At 37.0% G+C, this 19,280-nt stretch overlaps 1 protein-coding gene across 3 annotated transcripts in view; it reads right to left on the bottom strand.

Annotated features, from left to right (window-relative positions):
• sh3bp2 (SH3 domain binding protein 2) overlaps positions 1 to 19,079 on the bottom strand; it is a 33,562-nt gene extending 14,483 nt beyond the window's left edge. For 2 of the 3 annotated variants that reach the window (XM_023337900.1, XM_023337899.1), the window contains exon 1: positions 3,351 to 3,649. In XM_023337900.1, the coding sequence (XP_023193668.1) occupies positions 3,351 to 3,454 (104 nt within the window). In that variant the 5' untranslated portion in view covers positions 3,455 to 3,649. Of the gene's footprint in view, positions 1 to 3,350; positions 3,650 to 18,902 lie in introns of those variants that run through there. The other variant, XM_023337901.1, reaches the window with a different exon arrangement.
• Between the last annotated feature and the right edge of the window lie 201 nt (positions 19,080 to 19,280).

The raw sequence follows: 19,280 nt of genomic DNA on the forward strand, positions 1-19,280 counted from the left end.
GATTAAAGCAGCTCAGCATTTAGCATGTGTAGTTGTTAGTACCAAAATCTCAAATACCTCTTCTAAAGGGAGATAAGCATGTTATTCTTAGGAAAAGTTTTATTTCATGCTGCATGTTGCTCCTAACAATGACAGCGACATGTAGCAGGGTTTCTATGGAAGTCTATTAGTTCCAAAATCACAAAAAATGCCCAAATGTATAATCCAAATTGGGAATAAACACTGAGGAATGAATATATGCAATTGGTCTTGAATCTAAGAAGAAAATAATTAATGCAGTGCAGCGTTCAGCTCTTAGAGATGTCTAACAAGGTTCTACGGAAAGCTATTAGTGCCAAAATCTCAATATGTAAATACGTCTTCTTAAATGATTCAAATGTGTAATTATGAGAAAAGATTTCAATCACAAAAGATATTAAGACACCTCTGCTCTTGCAGGAATGATTTGTCACATGGACTAAAAATGTCCCTTTTGTTCAGTTGTTTTAGTTTACGTTACGTTGTTAGACAGATGCTGTTTAGGGGATATTTTTTTCTCCAGGTCTACCGACACTGAACTTAAACAATGTGGGTAACCATAGTTAATTCATGGTTTTCCAGGCTAGTCTGGGTAGTTTTTTCATCTTAATTCTAAAATTGGCTGTGCATTAAATAAGATTAATAAAAAAAAATACTGATTTTGTTTGATATTTAAAAATGTTTGTGAACCTTAAACATTGCAGCTGGACTGAATGCACAAACATGAACAAATTTCATGTTATTCTGACTGTTTATTCAATTTTTACAACAAGGAGGATTTATTTTATTAAATTTAGCTTTAAATAATAATTTTTAAAAACCAAGATACTTTATTCTGGCTTTGTTTTTATTATTTATGTTTGTAGTTAGCTGGCTGCTCAGTCAAAAATAGTTTTTTTATTTGAGGAAATTGATTTAGGATGAGACAATTGAGCATTTTTGATGGATGCGGGTTTAATTTAGCAACGATTCTGTGGAACCAGCAGATTCTCTAGGTTAACGAAACGCATCGATGACAACCGACGTGAATAATTCCTCGTTTTGTTGCAAATAAAGAACTAGCTGAAAGCAGAACAGAAAGAGAAAGTGAACTTTCTCACTGCAGCAACAGCAGCTCCTCTTTCTGTACCTGTGTCCTCATGTGCATCATCTCTTCCTGTGTCCTAATATGGAGGTCCAGCTCAACAGGAAACGCATCAACAATGTCAGACTCTGCATGAAACCTTTCCCAGAATTAATCGGTTAATTCTCTTTGTTAAAAACATCGATATTTTTTCACGCTGAGCTTTAAGACGTTCAGAAAGTTGCACGGAGACTTTGAAGACGTAAATCTTCCAGATTCGACCCTCTTTCCTCCCGCTCTCACCGCACTTCAGTCGGTGTCGAAAATGAGAACACACTTCCTGTGAACGTCTCGTGTTCTCGCCGTCGAACCTCACAGAGGAATTACCAATAAATGGAGGACTATGGGATGCTATTATAAACTTTTGTCTCCACTGGAATAAATAGCAAAAGCGTCTTGGAGAAAATGACCTCCAAGAATCAAAAAAAGTTTTTTATTTAAGTGCTTATGTCACCAAAAACCGACTAAATGTTGACGTTTGGCTCAAATCTAACTTGTTTTATCTTAAATATTTAAATTTCTAAACCTTTCAATCAAGTTTCACCTGTTTACTGGAACATAAAACATTAAAACTGTTCAACTTAAAGCAATAAAAACATCCAATTTTAAGCTGATTATTGTGAAATATAACAAATCTCTGACAGAACAAACCAGTCAGATGAGCCTGTTGTAAATTTGCTGCATTATGTGGTGAAATGGGACTAAAATAAACATAAATGTCATCTTTAAGCTCTAAAACCTTTGTTTAAAAGGAGATTATTTTCTTGAACGGGGTTCTGTGCGGCGTTTAGTAGCTGTAACTATCTTACCTCTTGGTAGATAACCATCTTTTCATTTCAGCAGAGATAAAGGTTTTGCAGGAGTTCATTTAAATGACATTTTTGACATTTAAAATGCTTTCCTGTCTGAAGAAATGCAAAGCAGCACTAAGTCACTGATAAACAGGGGATATATTTAAACTTTTAGATTTGATTGAACTGAATTTTAATTGGGACTGAATTAGTTAGAAAGAATTAGAAAGATGTGAATTGTGTTCATCTTCTAAAATGTTATAAAAACAAAAACTTAAATGATCTCATGCTATTGTCATTGTTAACCACTATAAATTAACTATAAATATGTTAATAGTAACTGATTATTCTGACGATTAATTTGCACATTCTGCAAATTTTCACGTAACTAAAAGAGCCTTTTTCATGCAGTGTTGCAAAAACAGATGCAATAAAGAACTTAATTCCTTTTTAAAATAAGAAAATAAACATTTTGTTGCATAAAACGCACCAACAGATCATTCCTTCAGTGAATGCCTCATTTCTAGCTAGTTTGCATCTGCAGCTAAAACATCCTTTAATATTAACATGTGAAAAGCTCAGCTTTTTAAATACAGTGTAGAACTGACCTGTTTTTCATTTATTTATTAACTATTTCATCACTAAAGATGCTTAATGGGAGATTTTATTTGCATAATTTGAACCAGGTGAAGATAAAACTGTCACTTGAGGAGTTCTGGGTTGAACAGATTTACGTTTTTTAATCATAAAATCAAAATGTATTGATATTTTTTACAGTTTTGGCTCAATTACTGCTCTGAATGCGTCGTTCCTTCAGCAAAATTGCCCTTTTTAGAGCCTGAACACTCCAGTTATCAATTAATCAATTTCTAAATTAGCTAACAATTATTTCAAGAATCCGATTAATCCGATTAATTGTTTCATTCCTGGTGGGAGAAGTTATTTTCTAGCATCAAATTGAAGATGCAGAGAGTCTAAAATGCGTCTCTGCTCCATTTACCTCCATGCAAACAGAACATGTAAAAATATGAACTTTCCCTTTAAGATTTCCATTTTGATTGAAGCCACCAAACACTAAGATATAAAGATATAAAAGTAAACAGCCCAGAGCACGAAAAGCTCTACTTGTGCTTCTTTTGCAACTGGCTTGCATCAGGTTCGGCCTCTGAACCAGGTTGGTTGAGTAAATCTAATTCTGGTCACTGCCAGTGTTTTTTGTTCTTCCACTGAAGTGAAGCTGCTGCTATTTCTGACCTGTAACCAAAACCTTAAAGTTGCTACAATAGAAACGTTAGAAAAAGGATTTCCTTTCATTTCTGACTTTCAATCCAGATATCCGACGATGTACCAAAGCATCACTGAGTGACAAACAAAGTAAAGTTGTGCGGAAGGAAAACACACGAAGAGCTCAAACTCACAGGAATTCCCTTTCTTCCCGAACGCACATCCTTGTGCTCGGCTTGGAGCTCCGAGCAAACGACTTCTTCTTCCTCAGCGAAGGCGCGGACACGGCGGCGGACATGACAGGAGCCTCACGGGAAGATGAGCAACCATACTTCTGAAAAAAAGCCCAGCGGAACGACGGGAGGACGGCCTAACGGAGGAGTAGAGTCTCCGGTTCCAGAGCAGACGAGCCGATTCAGGTGGAAGGTGAGTAAATTATTGGAGGTTAAAAAAAGACGAGATGCGTCTGTTAGGAAGTCTGCAGTTAATCTGAACCGCGTTGACACTCCAGCTGAGGTTTCCTGAAGGTGTCGAGGCCTCTGATTGGACGGCTGCGTTACTTCCTGCTTCCTCTGAGGAAGCATGCGATTGGCTGCCGGACGCCACCCATACAGCCGATCTCTCACACTCACACACACACACTTCCTTTTTACACACTCGGACAAGCAGGACCTGAAAAAAGACACCGGGGGAATTTCCATCCCCTCAGACTGGAACAAAGAACAGGCCACTTATTTACAAAATGTAACAAAATGCACAAGAACATCGGGAGAAAAATAATCAAATGTTTTTTTGTTTGAGACTGACTGAAGTAAGGCTTATCTGCTAACAGGCTGTGTGGTAAACACATGGGTCTGATAAATAACAAAACAGAAATGATGCAATAGTATGTGAACATTTTCAACAGTAAAATGAAAGAAGCTCAAAGCTGGCAAGTTATTTACAACAAACCAGGTTGTGTGTACTGATAAAATTATAAATAAAAACACTTTTTAAAGTGTAACTAAACCCACAACATCCTTTATCTGCTGATATAAACTGGCCCTAAAGATGCTATCTTTATGTTTCTGTGCAAATTGGGACATTTTCGTGTCAATGTGTTTAATTCTGTGGTATTTTGGCTGAAACCATTTCAGTGCTGCCCTCTTTGGATTGAATGGTGGTACTGCAGTGGTACAGCATTGATTACAGCTAAACAGCTCAGCATTCCACTCAGACACACGCCCCCTAGTGGCGAGTCAGGAGATGGAATAACGAGTGTTGATCGATAGAGTATCTCACATTAGCAAATGAAATCCATTTGTAACGTGGACTCAAAGTGGAATTGATAAAAGTCTCCAATAACACAGAACAATAGTCACCAGACATGTCACTTCTTTAAAAAAAAGTCACTACAGGATTTTGAAAGTTGATAAATATAGCGAAAGTCGCTAAGTTTCATCCATGCTTCATACTCTCCACTCAACCCACACTTGACCACGCCCCCCGCATGTCTTAACTCCGCCCACTTTGGTGGGCTTCTACCAAAGTGGGCGGAGCTTTGCTTTCAGATCGGTTTCCTTTCGCTTCAAAAATGCATCCAATAAATGAAAACTGAGCTAAATTTCTGCAACACCCTTTGTTAAAACGGGCTAAATTTAGCTTTAGATTTGTTTTGAAAAACGGTTATTATCATAGAGTTTCCTGAAATGTAGAAATTAATAGAATTAATTTTATTGTTCAGATTGTGCCATTTTCATGTGAAACAATTAATGTGTCATCAGGAAATAAAAGAAGTTTTTTAAAGCTGCTGTTACATATGTACAGCAAAATAACAAGGTACTAGAAACACATCCCTGAGGAACACCAAAGTTAATTTACCCTTCTCATATTTAAAACCTTCAGCATATATTGAGGTGTGATAGTATTTATTCTCTATGGTTTCCTATGTAGTTGGGTTTTAGGGTCATGTTGGGTTCAATACAACAAAACAAAGGCCAAATGTTTATTCTGTGTTCCGTTATAAACAATGACTTGAACTTAATAGGCCGTATCTTTCTACTGGTAATCTAATTTAAAAATAAAAATACTGTCACTTTTTTTTAGCAATCAGTCTCTTACAAGTCGTATGTAAAAGAAAATATGAGAACAAGAAAATAACACCTAGAATTTGAAATCCACATAATATTTTATGTAAATATATTTCCTCCCAATGGAAAATGTTTAGTTATGTAATCAGTTCAATCTCAAAGATGTAGTTAATTAAGAATGCTGCACATGGAGTTGCAACATAAACATAATTAAATATTACTAAGTAAAACGCTAATTTATTGGAGGAAGACATTTTTCTGTATATTTGGTGTTTGCAAGTTTGCAAGGGATTTAGAATTTTGCTAAATAAAACTCATCAGTTACATTCTAAACCTGATGTATTCTTATAACTTTTTTATTCTCCAACCTCTAAAGAATCAGTTTGAGGTGAATAATACAATCAACTCAAACAATAATAGAAAAATTCGCTTTGAGAGGACATTTGAAGCTAATTATATTTGCAGGGATCTGCCACTTTAAGAGAGAGGAACAGTGTTGGCATCCAGAGTTTTACTCCAACTCACTGAAAAGTGTCAGAAATGCAAACAGAACAAGAGATAACAGAGACACTGTGACATTTCGTGTTCATAAGAGCGAGGATTGCTGGTTCCTGAGCAGCAGGTCTCACCATTTAAACCACCGAGTGTCTAAACGCACGCAGCGCGTCCAGAGTGACTCAAAGCAAAAGCCTCCTCTGGGCTAAATGACCCAGGAAGCAGAACGCTGCGGCTCGCGTCTCATCTGATCAAAGACAGGTAACCCAGATCTGCAGGCGGTTCAACCCGACTGCCATGTCAGAGGCTTCACTTCACTTGTTCTGTCGTCTCATCTGAAACCACAGCAGTTTTATCACAGGTGTCCGCGGCGGTTTCACATTCACACTAATAGTTTCAGCTTTGGTCAGTGCATGAAACACGTGTAGTTAGGCCATAGCAGCGTGAGAATCTGCAGCCAAATGATTAATTTATGAAAGTAGGCCTTCATCCACTCAAGAAATGCTAAGACACTGATTCCCGCCTACAGGGGGAGCCACGCAAGCAAGAATCAAAGCCTCAATCACTCAGGCAAACAACAGATGCTGTCAAAACAAAAATGAAACCATAAGTGGTGGCTGCACATATTACTGTCCATGCATCTGCAAGTAGCAGATTAAAGAGAAACTGTTGGCTAAATATATAATAGGAGTGAATTAAAGAGCACAATCTGGAGTGATATGACAAAACTAAACCTTAACTTTTCATATGAAAGCAGTGAAAAAAGTAGATAAAAAATGCCTGTTATGTTGAAATTTGGGTAAGTCTTTGAATTTATTGTTGTGCTGCATTTTTTAAATAAGCTAGCAAGAATAAAGATGGCAGAAAGATGAGAGAGTTTTGGATGGCAGCAACATTTTGTTCCTGAAACAGACAAAATGATGCTGCAGGACGACCAAAACTGCAAAGAGACGGGCGAGCAAAAAGGAGAGACGCTAAGCTAACACATGATGGAGTATCTTTGTTACTTTCCTTCCAACTTTATGTTTTTAAAAACAATAATTTGTCTATTCCCTCTAGTTTTGGATGCTGTGCAGCTAAAAGGATTTTAGTTGATTATGATGCATAACCATAGCAACAAGAGCAGCTGATCAACATCACTAAAGTTCAAATAACGCCGTTTATCCAGAGCAGGAGCAACAAGTTGGATGCTATCGACCCTCTGGAGTCGAATAAAATTCACCATGACAGTCTGAAACTATCGGATACACATCAGATTTAGTTCCACATGTGAAAGTGGTACAACTTAGATTTTGTTACTGGGTGAAACTATCAGAATTGGGTCAGTCAGACTTTTGAAAAAGTCGGATATTTGTCACATATGGTCAAAAAAAAAAAAAATCAGATTTGGGTCACATTTATCTGCTGTGTGAATGTAACTGTAGTGAATTTATTTGATCTTGCTGCTTCTGGGTTTGTGTCTCTTCTTTTGAAAGAAACGCCGATTGTAATGAAATTTGGGGATTTTGAATAAACAGTAATACGTCATCAGCGTAACTCAAATCTTTACATTGAAAGTGATCTTTTCAATTTGCACTAAAATATTTAAAAAATGGATTGTGGTCACAGTTTCTCATGTTCCTCTCCTGCAGCCAAATTACCACCAGTTTTCAGTAGAGGGTGTTTATTTTTGACACTCTGTATAGCAGCTAGCCAGTTTTGCCATGAAAGAAAAAATAAAAGCCAAACAGAAAGTGGTCATTCTGACATACTGAAGCAAAACCATGCTGCTTAGAGAAACAGCACAACCAAATATCATAATTATGACATTTAAATTCCAAACAGTAACTTCCTGTTGGGCTTTTACTTCTTTTCTCCTGGTGGAAATTTTAATCCTAAATAAAGAATACATCAAAATCCCTGGAAAAGTCATCCTCAACGTGAAGTTTTGAATTATGCTGATGACATTTTACTTTTTATTTAAAACCCCCAAATTTCTTAACAATTGGTGTTTACAGTGGATACATAACTCCGCTAAACTGAAACTGTTAGCATTAAGGAAAATTTATTTTAAGACCAACTGTGTCATCTAGAAATAAGAAGCTAATATTTACCAACTAAAATAGTTTCAAATAATAGCATGAATTTTAATCTGGTCAGTAACAATTTAACACTTTTTAAAAACTTTTAATCCCTTAATTAATTGGCCAAGAAGTTGGCAACATTTTCACTATTTGCAATTTTGACATAAAAAACCAGATTGGAGCTTAATTTGTTTGTTATATTAGTCAAAAACAAAACGATACAGCAGCTTTAAACATTATAAACAGTAAGTGATGCTTCTAAAGTGCAATAAAAGCTGATAAATAAAACATCAGGAGTCATTTTGTACAAACTCAAACCACCAATCAGCTGTTAAACTGGCAAAACTTGAAATAAACAAGCAAAAAGTGCAGCTTATTTAGTAAAAGAAGATTAACTCTGAAAACTGAGTGATTTGTTTGTCCTGATGGTTTAATGTGAAATGAGAAATCGTAATCTGAATCTGTCCTCAACTGTTGTAGTCGATTTAAATAACCAGCATCAGAAAAACATGCAGCTATAAAATCCTCTGGTCGGCTGCAGCTTTTATTACGTCTCATTGCTCCACATGAAGCAGGAGTTCAAAACGCTGTTTCTAAAGAAAATCTATAAAGTTTTTATTCTTTTCACCACAAGCATATCCATGAAAACATAAAAGAGCCGTCAAATATTTTGGTTCATTGAGCGAAACCTTAAAACCGAGTCAGGAAAAGAGAAAACAAATCCATGTTTTTTAGCTAAAAATAACCAGAATTTTACCAGAATAAAACGCAAACAGTTACTATTGTGTGATTTTTATGTTTTGGGTGGAATAAAATAAAACAAATAAATCTACTGAAGGATATGAAACAGAAAATAAGGAACATAAAGCCAGCATTATGAATTTATTCATCATGTTTTGGATTAATTTGATTCAGAAAAAGAAGCTGGCCCACAGCATCACTAATTAGCTCTAATTGTTTCTAGTTGTTTTAATCTTTTCCAATTCGATTGTAGATCTGGGAAAGTTTAGAAGAGCAACCTGTCTTTCCCATTTTGAGGAGTGATGAGAACAAACCACATTAGTAACCGTGCATGTTCCATCTCTGCACAAAATCTATGAATAAATTCAAAATATGTCCTTATTTTGTGATCTAAAACTTAGAGTTTAGTATAAAGAGTTTTAAAATAAACCGCCCCGAGGTTTCTCTTAGATTTACATCTGGACACAGAAACAGAAACAAAAAACGTCGCATTTCTATTTTCAGCAGGAACAATATAAGTTTGATTTAAAATCTTATTCTATTCTTGTCATTCTGGAGTCTAACAAGGACTTGGCAGTGAGTGTGTGACAGACCTCCGCTGTCTTGAAGAGTAACACAATATTTATACCCCAGGGAAACAGGAAGTTCCTAATTAGAAGTTCCTAGAAATGACAAAATGCTTCTTTTCTCACTTGAGTGATTTTACTTTGACTATAAAAAAATCCCAGGCGAAGAGACACAACAATGATCAACGCTGGTGGAAAGGTAGAAAAGTGTTGCAGCTCCATCAGGGTTATTTTATCAGCACACTGTCAAATAAATAAATGAAAACTTTAAAAAATACAAACAATATTTTAAAAAGCAGGTTAGTTTTACACCTGAGATGTTATTTCTGCATTTGAATTATTTTAGTGTCATATTGGAGCTGCTATAAAAAGATACATTTATATTTACACATCCTGATGTGGATTGTTGTTGCTAAGTGCAGATGGATTTAAATTTAAATGAACATCACAGATTCACAAAGAAACGTTTGTGGCGGAATGGAAACAGGTTTTCAATTTTGCATCTAACCAGGAAACGTCCAAACGTTCATTCAAATTTTCAGATTTTATCAACACAGAATCAGAAATGTCTTCAGTTATGTTGTGAAGAAGCAAATTTAAGCTTGAGCAACTTTTATTTCCGTCGATGTTTCATAAGAAGAGTTAAGATTTTAACTCTGGTGTTGCGTTTTTATTCTTATCGATCTTTAAAAGTTGTTTCAGTTTCTTGGATTTGATGCAAATATCAGGTTTTCTATGTTTTTTCAACAAAATTGGACACTAAATAAAGTTTGCATGAATGTTTCTTATCTTCAGCAAGTTTAGATTTAGATTTTCATTTTCATGACTTCCTGCTGATGTTTTATTTTTAAACTCTTTATAGATGAGAAATACCAGAGATCAGGAACGTTTTCACTTTTTCATCTCAGAGAAATAATCTGTTCTGGTTTGCTTTTGTTGTCACAATTACATAGCAATTTAAAAATCAAACAAAAGAGGCATTTTTACACAATTATATTTCAATCTATTAAGGTAAGAAAACTAAACCAACCTGTGAGAAACAGTAATTTCCCAGTTTTAATAAGAAGCTAAAACCTTTTTACTAACTGTAAGAGCCAAAAATGTTAGTTTTAACATTGTTTCTTTTTTGTATGCTTTTTGCATATTTAGATATTGTCTTTACAGTAAGGTTTTATTTTACTATGTTTTTTATAAAACAGCGCCACCTAAAGGACACAATTGTATATATAAAAAGGGCGGTGTCACTTAAGAGTAAAAAAGAAAAGAATGTTGGATGAAGTGTGGTCGCTTAACCTCTACACAGTTTTTGACCGTTAATTTTAAGGATGCTGTGCAAGACAAAATAATTTTCATGTTATGCCAAAGAAAGTAAAGTTCATACTTTGTGTGGAACCGTAAGTATTGTTTATTATTTAATGCACAAGACATATCAATGAACAGAAACGCGTCAACTAAGAAGAGATAAGCTAACCGATACTAACAAAGAAAACTGAAGCTAATTTATCAATATAGTGGCTTTATAGAAAAGAACAAGTAGCCACTACATAAGTCAAAAACTGTTTACATCGTTTGAAAAGAAGGATGACTTCGTGTGTCTATTGAAGACGAAGGACAACGTAATAACGATTTTTAAAGCATAAGAAGGTCATAATGGCGGACAACTCAGACTCAAACGCTGTAGTAAACGAAGATGACCAAAAGAGGGCGCCAAAGCTCACAGAAAAGGCTGTGGATTCTAAACTCCATAAACTGATCAATGTAAGAAGGTACAAACTTGGACAGTTGACAGCTAAATCTAAGGAGATTGATAGCTTAATGCAAAATAATGGAAGTTTGATCCAGATTGAAGAAGAGCATTTACCATTATTTCAGACACTTCTTGAAGAGTTTAGTAAATCCAATGAAGCAGTTTTGGAAATTCTTCATGAAGATGAACAACATGTTGACCAAGAATATTGGTTTCAGCCAAAATATGATTTTTTCAAGTCTATTTTGGAAAAAACAGAAACATGGATTAAAGAACAAAAAAGGAAAACCATAGATGACCATCAGTTAGATGTAGAAGTGAGTCCTATGGATAGTGTATCCATTGCTTCTGTGTCAAAGAAAAGATCAAAAGGGACTGGATCTAAAGCAAAGTCAGTTAGTAGCAGTTCATGTGCTTCTTCATCCACATCATCTGCATCCTCAGCTCGCTTGAAGGAGGAAGCGAAAAGAGCTGCACTTCTTGCAAAGGCTGCTACTCTTAAAAAGAAGCAGTTGTTGGAATTAGAAGAAGCTCAACTAAAAGCTAAGAAAGAACAGTTGGATGTTGAAACTGCTATAGCAGAAGCAACTGCCAAGATAAAGGTTTATGAAGACTATGAAGCTCCAGTTATCAGAGATGGAACGTTTGAAAGCAAAACCTTTACACAAAAAGAGGAAAGTGAAAATGTGCATCATCCCCTCATGCCAAGAGATTTGCAGCAACAACCAACTTTTAATGATGCTGTTGTTCAGTCCACTCAACACGTCACTGATGTTCACTCATCTGAATTGTTACATGGAAACACACAGCAGAGTAATAATATGGAGGAACTTTGCAAAGTAATGCAAAAACAGAATGACATCACAGAACTTCTTGTTAAACAACAACAACTTTCTAAAATGCCACCAGTTGATGTTCCTATTTTTTACGGTGATCCATTGCATTTCCGTTCCTTCATGAGAGCCTTCAATCACACTATTGAAACAAAGACTGAGAACCCTGCTGATAAACTGTACTATTTAGAACAGTATACAAGAGGTGAAGTCAGAGATCTTGTTAGGAGCTGTCAACACATGCAACCACACAGAGGTTTTCAGGAAGCAATGAAACTGTTACAAATCCAATATGGAAATGAGATTCAGATTGCTTCCGCTTATATGGACAAGGCATTACAGTGGCCTCAAATTAAGCCTGAAGATGGAAAGTCATTGAGTTCTTTTTCTCTTTTCCTTACAAGTTGTTGTAATGCAATGGACGACATTGACTACTTGGATGAGATGGACAATCCTGTCAACATAAGGATTTTGACATCCAAACTACCATATAAGATGAGAGAAAAATGGAGAGCACATGCATTTGAACTACAAGAAAAATCCAAAACTAGAGCCAAATTCACAGACTTGGTGAGTTTTATTGACAAACAAGCTCGGCTGATGACAGATCCATTGTTTGGAAATATAAACCCCTCTCAACCAGCAGAAAAGGGAGAAAAAAGAAAGACACAGATCAAAAGTGTAAAAGGAGATGGCTTCAAGAAAAGTAGCTTTGCAACAGACATTACCTGTAAAGAAGAAACCACAATTAAAGCTACTAAAACTCAATCAGAAAGAGCTACAAACAGTACTGCTTTTTCAACGCCATGTCTATTTTGCAAAATGAATCACACATTTGAAATGTGTGACACTTTCAGAGATAAACCTCATAATGATAAGGTTGAATTTTTGAAGAAATCAGGACTTTGTTTCAGCTGTTTGGTCAGAGGACATCTTAGCAAAGATTGCAAACAAAAGATGTCATGTCAGTTTTGTGCTAAAAAACATCCAAGTCTGCTTCATGTTTTAAGACTTGAAGAAAATAAACTTGAATCAACCAGTGATAAAAATGAACCACAGGTCTCATCAAGTGCACTTGCATCAGTGCTTAAGGAAAATGATTTGACTGGGGATAAAGATAGTATTCTTGCAATAGTGCCTGTAAGAATCAAATCAAAGAAAAGTCCAAAAATGGTTGAAACTTATGCCTTTATTGACCCAGGAAGTTCTGGTACTTTTTGTACTGAAGATTTAGCAAGACAGCTCAATCTCACAGGCAGAAAAACAAAGATTTTTCTTACTACTATGAATAAACAGTCCAGCACTGATAGCTACATGTTGACTGACCTGGAAGTGAGTGGTATGGAAGGATGTATGTTTATTGACCTGCCAAAAGTATTCACACAAAAGGAGATACCAGTGAGCAAAGCAAACATCCCTCTGCAGGGAGAACTGGATCAGTGGCCATATCTGAAGGATGTCAAATTGCCATGCATAGATGCTGATGTGAGTCTTTTGATTGGAAACAATGCATACAAGGCCATGGAACCCTGGAAAGTGATAAACAGCCAGGACAGTGGACCATATGCAGTGAGAACACCACTCGGTTGGATAATAAATGGACCCCTCAGAGAACCCAATGGAGCCTGTTCAGAAATGGAAAAGCAACAACAGGTTACTGTTAACAGAGTTAGTTTGGAAACAATAGAAGAACTCACAAGGCAACAATACAACCATGACTTCCCTGAGAGAAACTGTGATGACAAGTTGGAGATGTCTCATGAAGACAACCTTTTCATGGAAAAAGTAACTAGCTCACTGAGTTCTATCAATGGTCATTACAGTATGAAGCTTCCTGTCAAACATGAGTCTGTCACAATGCCATGCAACAAAAAATTGGCTGAACAACGTGCAGTTAATCTGAAAAGGAAATTTCAAAGAAACCCATTGTTCCATGATGAATACAAAACATTTATTTCAAACATGTTGGAGATGGGCTATGCAGTACAAGTACCGGATCAACAACTCAACAGACCAGATGGAAGGATTTGGTACATACCACATCATGGTGTGTACCATCCTCGTAAAAAGAAGCTGCGTGTGGTTTTTGATTGTGCTGCTTCATTTCAAGGAACATCCCTAAATGACATACTGCTACAGGGACCTGACCTTGCTAACTCCCTCATTGGAGTCCTCACCCGGTTCAGGCAGGGTCCTATTGCAATGACAGCAGACATTCAAGCAATGTATCATCAAGTAAAGGTTGCAAATGAAGACACAGACCTTTTGAGGTTCTTGTGGTGGCCTGAAGGTGACTTCACAAGAACTCTAGAAGAGTTTAAGATGATTGTCCATCCATTTGGTGCCACATCTTCACCTAGTTGTGCTATGTTTGCACTAAGGAGAACAGCTGAGGATAATCAAAGCAAATCATCATCAGAAACAGTGGAAACTGTACTAAATAACTTTTATGTTGATGACTGCCTTAAGGCTGTGGATACCACTGCTAAAGCCATTGTTATGGTTGAAGAATTAACTGCATTGTGTGCCACAGGAGGGTTTCATCTAACTAAATGGGCAAGCAACAGCCGTGAACTGTTGGCTACCATCCCCGAAGAAGAGAGAGCAAAGGAGTTCAAAGATCTGGACCTAAGTAATGACACATTACCTAAGGAAAGAACGCTAGGAGTTCAATGGTGCACTGAAAGTGATGCTTTCACATTTACTATCAATGTGAAAACCAGACCGATGACAAGAAGAGGACTTCTCTCGGTGGTGAGTTCTATTTATGATCCACTGGGTTTTCTAGCACCCGTCACCCTTCTCCCAAAAACTCTTCTCCAACAGATGTGCAAGAACAAACTTGGATGGGATGAAGAAATACCTGAAGAATTTGCAAGAAAATGGAAAAAGTGGCTAGATGAGCTTGACTTGCTTTCAAGCTTCAACATTAACAGATGCATAAAACCACCTGAGTTCAAGTCTGCCATTACAGCTAAACTGCATCATTTCTCTGATGCAAGTGAGTTGGGATACGGAACTGTCACATATCTCAGCTTAAAGAATGAAGAAGGAAAATTCCATTCTGCTTTCATCATAGGAAAGGCCCGTGTTGCACCGATAAAGCAGACTACAATACCAAGAATGGAACTTGCAGCTGCTGTCGTTGCTGTAAAAATGGACAAAATGTTGAGGAAAGAAATGCAACTCGACTTACAAGACTCCCAGTTTTGGACTGACAGCACTACAGTGTTATCTTACATCTCATCTGAAACACACAGATTCAAAACTTTTGTTGCAAATAGAGTTGCAATTATAAGGGAAAACACAAAACCATCTCAGTGGAGATATGTTAATACTTCCCTCAATCCAGCAGACTGTGCATCACGTGGGTTGACAGCAGAAGACTTTATGAAAAATGAGAAATGGATAAACGGCCCAACATTTCTTCAAAGTCTGGAAGAGTCATGGCCAGAAGGTCATGAAAGTAAACTTGTGGACCAAGATGATGTTGAGTTGAAGAAGAAACTAAAAGTAAACTTAACATTGACAACAAGTGCTCCATGCCCTATTAACCAACTGATTGAGTACTATTCCAGCTGGTACAAGTTAAAAAAGGCTATAGCATGGATGCTAAGGCTCAAAGAAATCTTATTACAACTTAGCCAGCAAAGACAACTCATCCAAAAGACAACCAGTAACGCAGATATGGTCAAGAGGATGAATGAGTACAAGACTAAAATGAAAATGAATCCACTATCAGTACAAAATCTACAAGATGCAGAAAGGGCAGTTGTTCAGTATAGTCAATGCCAACGGTTTCCAGAAGAAATCTCATCTTTGCAAAAAGGCGTTTGCGTGAAAAGAAACAGTGAGATCTATAAATTAGATCCTCTCCTTATTGATAACATGCTGAGAGTTGGTGGCAGACTTTGTAATTCAGCCATGTCTGAAGAGGCTGTACATCCTGCTATTCTCTCAAAAGACATGCACATATCAAGACTCATTCTCAGGAATATTCATGAGCAATCAGGACACAGTGGAAGAAACTATGTGCTTTCTCAACTACGACAGAAATATTGGATTCCTAAGGCACATTCAGCAGTAAGGAAGTTGCTTTCAAACTGTGCTGTTTGTCGAAAGCTTCATGGAAAACCAGGAGAACAAAAAATGTCTGACTTACCACAAGATCGGGTTTTGCCTGATTCACCACCCTTCACTAATACAGGTGTCGACTTCTTTGGACCAATCGAAATAAAGAGAGGACGGAGTAATGTTAAAAGATATGGTGTCCTATTTACATGCCTTGCAATCAGAGCCGTGCATATAGAAGTGGCTCATTCACTGGACACAGACTCTTGTATAAATGCAATACGGAGATTTATGTGTCGAAGAGGACAAGTTATGGTGCTTCGCTCAGACAATGGCACTAACTTTGTTGGTGCTGAAAGACAGTTGTGCGAGTCTATTGAGCAGTGGAACCAATCAAAAATTGAAGATACACTGAGACAAAATGGAATTCAGTGGATATTTAATCCACCAGGCGGCTCTCATCATGGTGGAGTTTGGGAGAGGCAGGTTCGAACTGTGAAAAGAGTGCTAAGCTCTGTGCTGAAACAGCAGATGCTTGATGATGAAGGTCTCCAAACGGTGTTCTGTGAGGTCGAAGCCATCATTAATGCAAGACCTATAACAAGTGTTTCGGATGATCCTAATGACATTGAACCGTTGACTCCAAACCATTTGCTGTTACTGAAAAAGCAACCTCTGTTACCATCTGGACTGTTTCAACAGGCAGATCTTTATGCTCGCAGAAGATGGAGGCAGTCTCAGTATATTGCTGACCTATTTTGGAAACGGTGGACAAAAGAGTATCTTCCCATTCTTCAAGAACGTCAGAAGTGGTTTCAAATTAAAGAAAACCTCGCCACTGATGATGTTGTCCTAATCATGGATCAAACTGCTCCCAGGAATGCATGGGTCATGGGAAGAGTCCTAAAAACTTTGCCAGATAAGAAGGGTCTAGTTCGCAGGGTTCTGGTGAAAACAATGACCAACACTTTGGAAAGACCCATTGACAAGTTATGCTTGATTCATAAGAAGGACATTGTATAGAGACAGTTACATCACTTCTTTTTTTTTTGAATATATTCTATGTTTTTGCTCTTGCTAAAGTTATGTTATATAATTGACATGTTTTCTCCATGTGCAATTATGGGGCCGGAAATGTAAGAGCCAAAAATGTTAGTTTTAACATTGTTTCTTTTTTGTATGCTTTTTGCATATTTAGATATTGTCTTTACAGTAAGGTTTTATTTTACTATGTTTTTTATAAAACAGCGCCACCTAAAGGACACAATTGTATATATAAAAAGGGCGGTGTCACTTAAGAGTAAAAAAGAAAAGAATGTTGGATGAAGTGTGGTCGCTTAACCTCTACACAGTTTTTGACCGTTAATTTTAAGGATGCTGTGCAAGACAAAATAATTTTCATGTTATGCCAAAGAAAGTAAAGTTCATACTTTGTGTGGAACCGTAAGTATTGTTTATTATTTAATGCACAAGACATATCAATGAACAGAAACGCGTCAACTAAGAAGAGATAAGCTAACCGATACTAACAAAGAAAACTGAAGCTAATTTATCAATATAGTGGCTTTATAGAAAAGAACAAGTAGCCACTACACTAACATTTGGTTCTAAAGCATATTAAATGACTTGAATAGGACCTTCCTGGCAGCATGAAGTAGGCCAAAAGAGCTTAAAAAGCAACACATCAGGCTCTAATTTCAAAATAATTCAACAACAGATCAGCTTGAAGCAAACTGATTGGCATCAATTCATCTAGTCAAAACTCCAGAGACATTTCTATGGTTTTTAGACTCCAGAAAACCATTGAGAAAACACGAAACAATGGAAAACCTTCACAGGAGAAACTGATAAATCAAAATTAACATTAAGTTCAGACCCAAAAGAACAAAAAAAACCCACCAACATTTACTAAAAACATCAAAACTTTGGGGAAACATACATCTGGTGTAAAACTCACAGCAGGAACAATCAGTAAAGCACGGCGGTGGCAGCATGATGCCTCATAAAACTAAGAAAAATTATGCTTTTGGAATGGCCCAGTCAAAACCAGGATGTACGTTTCTTTAGATGCTTTTCATGCTGAATTTCATCGACATTGCAAAGATAAATGAGGCAGAGATAAAGTTTTGAGTTTTGCATCCAACAAGGAAAAGTTTCTTCAAATGTTATGATTTTCTCAAAGTCTTAATATTTGAATGACTTTAAGTTTCTAAAGTTGTTTAGTTGATACAAAAGTTTAAACTTTTTTTATTTATGCATGTGGATTTTAAAAAATGGCCTCCATGAAAAAGATCCAAGACCAGAACCAGAGCGGACCCGAAACAGCCCAAAGACCCGCCAACGTTTACTGAAAACATCTTTACCATCCACAAACGTTTGGGAAAATATATGTATGGTGCAAAACTAACAACAGAAACAGAGTCAAGCACGGTGGTGGAAGTATGATGCCTCAAAAAAACACACACAAAAAATGCAGATTTAGGAGCGGCCTAGTCAAAACCTGGACATAACGATGCTTTTCATGGTGATTTTCATCAATTGTGCAACAGCAAGTGAAGCGAAATGCCTTGAGTGACTTTAAAGAAGCTTGATGGCAGCTGTTGGCACCAAGTTGATAAGTATTAGTATTAGGAGGCACTTAGTTTTTTTTAACATGCAATCAGGTTTGTTTGTTTGTTTTTTCTCTAAATAAATAAGAAAATTCATTTGGAAACTGAAATTTGAAGTTACTCTAACTGGGTCTGGGCGATACGGGGCTAACAGCCAACAGCAACTCCAGTTTTCACCCTGAAAAATAACTTGAATTTTCATTTAAAACAATAATAATAATAAAAAGCACTGAGAATACCGACATGAACAAAATGAAGAAGATCGACAGCCGGTTAAGATTCGGTTAATCGCCACACTTTAACTAATGCGAAAGTTTCTAAATGTTATTAAAAGGTTAATAAAACCCGCGCCGTTTGGTTCATGCATGTTTTCTGTTTGTTTTAAACAGTGGAGCTGAGAAGTGAATCAGAAGGAAGCTCATAAACCAGAAACGGCTCCGCTGGATGACTTGCAGATCTGCGGTGCAGCCTGCGCTCACGCAAACACAGAAAAGCTGCAGTTTTAAAGTAAAACGGAGCTAAATAACAGCGGAGTCGGTGGATCTGACGTACCCATGGATTGTTGCGTCAGCTGCGAGGCGCGTCTCTGCGGGGCATCGGCGGTCTGAGTCCCGCAGATCGTCTCCTCACTTCCTGCTCTGCTTGTTTCACAGCAGCGGCTCAGAGCGGAGAGGAAACGGCTGCAGGTTTCATTCAGACTCTGAAGTTTATTTCAGCTGCTGCTGCTGCAGAGCCGCGGCTCGGTTCTGGTCAGACTTCCCCTTCATGCAGCCGGAGCCACTCCTCCCTCTGGTCAGACGGGTTAATGTGTAACTCAGGCCTGCAGCTCAACCGTTATTTAGTCTTCAGAAACTTTTACTCCTTTTGTTTATTGTTTCTGGGTTTTTTCTTTCTACTTTTTCTGTTTTCTGTATTTAACTTTTCTCTGTT

This window comes from Xiphophorus maculatus, chromosome 8 (genome assembly GCF_002775205.1).
Source record: "Xiphophorus maculatus strain JP 163 A chromosome 8, X_maculatus-5.0-male, whole genome shotgun sequence".
NCBI classification, from domain to species: domain Eukaryota; kingdom Metazoa; phylum Chordata; class Actinopteri; order Cyprinodontiformes; family Poeciliidae; genus Xiphophorus; species Xiphophorus maculatus.